The following is a 6,352-nucleotide window of genomic DNA, read 5'->3' as shown; positions in this document are numbered from 1 at the left end:
TGGAGTGTTTTAATTATTGAAAAACTGTTAGTAAAAGGCAGCTAGAGATAAACAAATAAAGCCCTCTAAAAAAACATCCTAAAACCTCCCACAATGTTGTATTTACATGCTGTATGTAATGTAGTAAAACTTCACATATACGATAACGTGTAAAATTTACAGTATTTTAAGCATTACCAAAACGTGTTTTCACAAAGCATTGCTATACCTTTAAAGTTTCAAATAACAACAACAAAAACAGTGCCTTGGAATGTCCGAGCTCACTTGGATGCCGATTATATCTTTCTTGAGCTGGTAAATTCAGATTTATATTCACTCATCGGATTAAAAAAAAAATCAATTTAGTTAGTGGCGCGTAGATTTTCAAAGTTGACCAACTTCCCGGCTTGGTGCCACAACCTTCTACTAAACAGGCGAGAGTCATGATTTATAACCTAGAATTAACGTTTACCCTTTCAAAGGCAACACAGCAGAAGAAGCAGCTCAAGCTAGCTAGTAGTGAGCTAGTAGCTAAAAGTGGGCTATCCAATAGTAGCTCGTTGCAGGCTAATGGCTAATAGCGAGTTACTTACTAGTATGTTAGTAGTGGCCTAGTAGTTAGTACTGGGCTACTCACGAGTACCGGGCTAGTAAAATGTTCCTGAGGGAAACTTTCCAAGGGATTAATAAAGTTCATATCTATCTATCTATCTATCTAGTAGCTTAGCGGGTTACTTGCTATTAGCGGGCTAGTAACTAGTTGCGGGTTACTCGTTTGTAGCTAGTGGTGGGTTAGTAGCTAGTAGCTGCCTACTCACTGGTAGAGGGGGAGTAGCTAGTATCGGGCTAGTAGAATTTCTCTGAAGGAACCTTCCCAAGGTATTAATAAAGTTCATTACTATCTATCTATCTATCTATCCATCCATCCATCCATCCATCCATCCATCCATCTAGTAGCTTAGCGGGTTACTCGCTATTAGCGGGCTAGTAGCTAGTTGCGGGTTACTCATTTGTAGCTAGTAGTTAGTTAGTAGCTAGTAGCTGCCTACTCACTGGTAGAGGGTGAGTATCTAGTAGCAGGCTAGTAGCTAGTATCGGGCTAATAGAATTTCCCTGAAGGAACCTTCCCAAGGTATTACCGTATTTTTCGGAGTATAAGTCGCTCCGGAGTATAAGTCGCGCCGGCCAAAATGCATAATAAAGAAGGAAAAAAACATATATAAGACGCATTGGATTATAAGTCGCATTTTTGGGGGAAATTTATTTGATAAAACCCAACACCAAGAATAGACATTTGAAAGGCAATTCAAAATAAATAAAGAATAGTGAACAACAGGCTGAATAAGTGTACGTTATATGAGGCATAAATAACCAACTGAGAACGTGCCTGGTATGTTAACGTAACATATTATGGTAAGAGTCATTCAAATAACTATAACATATAGAACATGCTATACGTTTACCAAACAATCTGTCACTCCTAATCGCTAAATCCCATGAAATCTTATACGTCTAGTCTCTTACGTGAATGAACTAAATAATATTATTTGATATTTTACGGTAATGTGTTAATAATTTCACACATAAGTCGCTCCTGAGTATAAGTCGCACCCCCTGGCCAAACTATGGAAAAAACTGCGACTTATAGTCCGAAAAATACGGTAATAAATTTCATTACTATCTATCTATCCATTCATCCATCCATCCATCCATCCATCTATCTATCTATCTATCAGTAGCTACTAGCGGGCTATTACCTAGTAGCAGGCTAGTAACTTAGCGGGCTAGTGGCTAGTTGCAGAGTACTCGTTTGTAGCTAGTGGTGGGTTAGTAGCTAGTAGTAGCCTACTAACTGGTAGAGGTCTAGTAGCTAGTGGCAGGCTAGTAGCTAGTGGTGGGTTACTCTCTAGTAGCGGTTTAGCAGTTACCATGCATTGATTAACGTGGACCCCGACTTAAACAAGTTGAAAAACGTATTCGGGTGTTACCATTTAGTGGTCAATTGTACAGAATATGTACTGTACTGTGCAATCTACTAATAACAGTTTCAATAAATCAATCAAAAGCAGCAGGCTAGTCGCTAATAACTAGGGGCGGGCTACTTGCAAGTGGCGGGCTACTCACTTGTAGCAATTAGCGGGATACTTACCAGTAGCTAGTGGCGGGCTACTCGCTAGTGGTCGCGGAAGCACTGTGAGCAAGGCGATGCGTCAAAACGCCAGGAAAGTAGTTTCTCTGTGTACGCTCCGACAAAAACAAAGTCGCTATAGCTTGGTCGACATGTCGTTCACGGCATGCAAATGGAGCGTTGTTGGCGGGTTTTGGATGTTTTTCAGCGGGCTTTATCGATGGCCTGCATTGTTAGTCACTTGGCACTAGCAGTTTTTAAATATTTACAAAATACAAGAGAAAGACACATGCTCTTTTCGGATTGGGGATGGTGGGCAAAATTCCCCCCAAAAAGTGCAGTTCCCCCCCTTTAAATTGGGAGGCACCAAACACTCTTGAGTTCACACGGAACCACAATCACTTCATAATCTGTTGTGTCTCTAACAAAAGCAAGTGAGGGTTAGGGAATTAGAGCTTTAATAACGGTGGCATGGCTTCAAGTCTAACGCCCAAGTGTTCCGTGTTGTGGAGCTACAAGTTAGCATGGGTGTGTTGCTAATGCACGTCAGGTGGGGCTAAGAGGAAACAGTCTTACAGATACACTATATTGCCAAAAGTCTTTGGCCACCTGCCTTGACTCACATATGAACTTGAAGTGCCATCCCATTCCTAACCCATATGGTTCAATATGATGTCGGTCCACCTTTTGCAGCTATTACAGCTGCAACTCTTCTGGGAAGGCTGTCCACAAGGTTGCAGAGTGTGTTTATAGGAATTTTCGATCATTCTTCCAAAAGCGCATTGGTGAGGTCACACACTGATGTTGGTCGAGAAGGCCTGGCTCGTTTTAATTCATCCCAAAGGTGTTCTATCGGGTTCAGGTCAGGACTCTGTGCAGGCCAGTCAAGTTCATCCACACCAGACTCTGTCATCCATGTCTTTATGGACTTTGCTTTGTGCACTGGTGCACAGTCATGTTGGATGAGGTAGGGGCCCGCTCCAAACTGTTCCCACAAGGTTGGGAGCATGGAATTGTCCAACATGTTTTGGTATCCTGGAGCATTCAAAGTTCCTTTCACTGGAACTAAGGGGCCAAGCCCAACTCCTGAAAAACGACCCCACACCATAATTCCTCCTCCACCAAATTTCACACTCGGCACAATGTAGTCCGAAATGTACAGTTCTCCTGGCAACCGCCAAACCCAGACTGGTCCATCAGATTGCCAGATGGAAAAGCGTCATTCATCACTCCAGATAAGGCGTCTCCACTGCTCTAGAGTCCAGTGGCGACGTGCTTTACACCACTGCATCCCACGCTTTTTATTAGACTTGGTGATGTATGGCTTAGATGCAGCTGCTCGGCCATGGACACCCATTCTGCGTACTGTACGTGGGCTAATTGGAAGGTCACATGAAGTTTGGAGCTCTGTAGCAACTAACTGTGCAGAAAGTCTTTGCACTATGCGCTTCAGCATCCGCAGACCCCTCTCTGTCACTTTACGTGGCCTACCACTTGGTGGTTGAGTTGCTGTTGTTCCCAAATTCTTCCATTTTCTTACAATAAAGCCGACAATTGACTTTGGAATATTTAGGAGCGAGGACATTTCACGACTGGGTTTGTTGCACAGGTGGCATCCTATGACAGTTCTGTGCTAGAGATCACTGAGAGCGGCCCATTCTTTCACAAATGTTTGTAGAAACAGTCTCCATGCCTAAGTGCTTGATTGTATACACCTGTGGCCGGGCCAAGTGATTAGGACACCTGATTCTGATCATTTGGATGGGCGGCCAAATACTTTTGGCAATATAGTGTAGTTCACTCACCTTTTTCAAAGATGGCCTCATGACAAAGGAGACTCTGCATTCATATTGACGCTTTCTGAGACCATTTTTGAGCTGAGTCAGCGGGTGAAGCATCACCTGACACAGTTTATCATGGAGCTAGCAGTGCAGCCTCCCTCTCTCTCTCTCTCTCTCTCTCTCTCTCTCTCTGTGCTTCCACCTCTTGTTAGCAGCTGTTAATGCTTGCTCATGTTGCATCTAGTTAGTTAATGTTCCCAGTGAAGAGAATCATTCATGGATGCTTATTAGCCAGTAGCTCCAGTAGGCACCATGCTCCTGCTTGTGTAGTGTCCGAGTGCTGCTTGCTTGCTACTGATGATATGATCATATTGTTGATGTACACACCAAGAATGTTGTAATGCTGCTTCTATGATGCCCTCTAACATGTGTTCCCTTTTTTGTTTTTTGTTGTTTTTTTGTTTCTCCCCCCACCCCCCAACTCATCTTTTCCCCCCCACAAACACACACTTCTCTATCTCTCTTATCGCTGACCTTCCCTCATCTGGCTGGGCAGGGTATCGCCCCCAGTGTCATGGCTCCCCTGCCAAAGCGGGCGGCCCTGGAGAAGGCCAATGGGGCCTCTGCTGTGTTTAACACCGGCATGCTCCAGTACCAGCAGGCCCTGGCCAGCATGCAGTTTCAGCAGCAGGCTGCTTTCCTCCCATCAGGTATGCAAACCACATAGCTTTGCGCTCTGATCACTCGGACCCGTGCCCGGATCGGCTTAACCCGGCTGCCGCTTGGCTGGAATTGGACAGATGGCGGTTCGGAACGTGGCGGAACCATCTATCCGACGTGTGTGCATTTAGACTTTGGATCGAGGAACGTTCCAGAGATGCATATCGAGATTGTTGCGGTGTGAAAGCTCAGGATGCCTCATTGGTTGCTTTGCATGGCCACTTGGAACACGCCTTCTACTAATTACTGGGACTAGAACACAACCTTCAGACTGAAGACATTTCCACCAAGTGGTACAGTTCACTTGGTCACGGTGTGGTTTGGGTTAGGTACGCTTTGATCAGGCTTGTGTTTACACTGTGGCATGACCACAGCCGACAACATCATTATATTGACCCAAATATAAGACCATCCTGAATATAAGACTATTTTTTTTACATCAAAATGACCACCTTGACCTTTTTAAAAAATCTAATCAAATTATGTTTTCAATGTCAGTCAAGCTCTAAGTAATGACATTTTGTATGTGTGGTTGTGTGTGTGAGTGACAAGAAAAAAAGCTCTGACTTGCTCAGGGAAAAGTCATTTTCCACCTGCTGGTTTCATCTAAATTTGTGCACCGAGCATATAGGACAACCTGTCTTGTTCAGAAAATTCTTATATAAAAGTCTTATATTCGTGAATATTATTATATTGACCCCAATATAAGGCCACCCTGAATATAAGACTTTTTTTTTTTTACATCAAAATGACCACCTTGACCTTTTTAAAAAATCAAATCAAATTATGTTTTCAATGTCAGTCAAGCTCTAAGTAATGACATTTTGTATGTTTGTGTGTGTGAGTGACAAGAAGAAAATCTCTGACTTGCTAGGGAAAAGTTATTTGCCGCGTGCTGGTTTACATGTATAAATCTGTACACCCCGCATATAGGACAGCCCGTCTTGTTTAGACAATTCTTATATAAAAGTCTTATATTCGTGAACATTATTATATTGACCCAAATATAAAACCATCTTTAATATAAAACTTTTTTTTTTACATCAAAATGACCACCTTGACTTTAAAAAAAAATCTAATCAAATTATGTTTTCAATGTCAGTCAAGCTCTAAGTAATGACATTTTGTATGTGTGTTTGTGTGTGTGAGTGACAAGAAGAAAAGCTCTGACTTGCTAGGGAAAAAGTCATTTTCCACCTGCTGGTTTCATCTAAATCTGTACACCCCGCATATAGGACAACCCATCTTGTTCAGAAAAGTCTTATATTCGTGAACATTATTATATTGACCCCAATATAAGACCACCCTGAATATAAGACTTTTTTTTTTACATCAAAATGACCACCTTGACCTTTTTAAAAAATCTAATCAAATTATGTTTTCAATGTCAGTCAAGCTCTAAGTAATGACATTTTGTATGTGTGTTTGTGTGTGTGAGTGACAAGAAGAAAAGCTCTGACTTGCTAGGGAAAGTCATTTTCCACCTGCTGGTTTCATCTAAATCTGTACACCCCGCATATAGGACAACCCATCTTGTTCAGAAAAGTCTTATATTCGTGAACATTATTATATTGACCCCAATATAAGACCATCCTGAATATAAGACTTTTTTTTTTTTACATCAAAATGACCACTATGACATTTTTTAAAAATCTAATCAAATTATGTTTTCAATGTCAGTCAAGCTCTAAGTAATGACATTTTGTATGTGTGAGTGACAAGAAAAAAAGCTCTGACTCGCTAG

The 6,352-nt window shown here is 42.0% G+C and overlaps 1 protein-coding gene across 16 annotated transcripts in view; it reads left to right on the top strand.

Moving 5' to 3' along the window:
* mbnl1 (muscleblind-like splicing regulator 1) overlaps window positions 1–6,352 on the top strand; it is a 179,124-nt gene that overhangs the window by 146,454 nt on the left and 26,318 nt on the right. For all 16 annotated transcript variants that reach the window (XM_061979684.2, XM_061979687.2, XM_061979685.2 and 13 more), the window contains one exon: window positions 4,445–4,598. In XM_061979684.2, coding sequence (XP_061835668.2) covers window positions 4,445–4,598 — 154 coding nt within the window. The remainder of the gene's footprint in view (window positions 1–4,444; window positions 4,599–6,352) is intronic.

The sequence above is a fragment of the Nerophis lumbriciformis genome, linkage group LG19, assembly GCF_033978685.3.
Source record: "Nerophis lumbriciformis linkage group LG19, RoL_Nlum_v2.1, whole genome shotgun sequence".
Taxonomy (NCBI): Eukaryota; Metazoa; Chordata; class Actinopteri; order Syngnathiformes; family Syngnathidae; genus Nerophis; species Nerophis lumbriciformis.
This window is presented reverse-complemented; position numbering and strand designations above follow the sequence as displayed.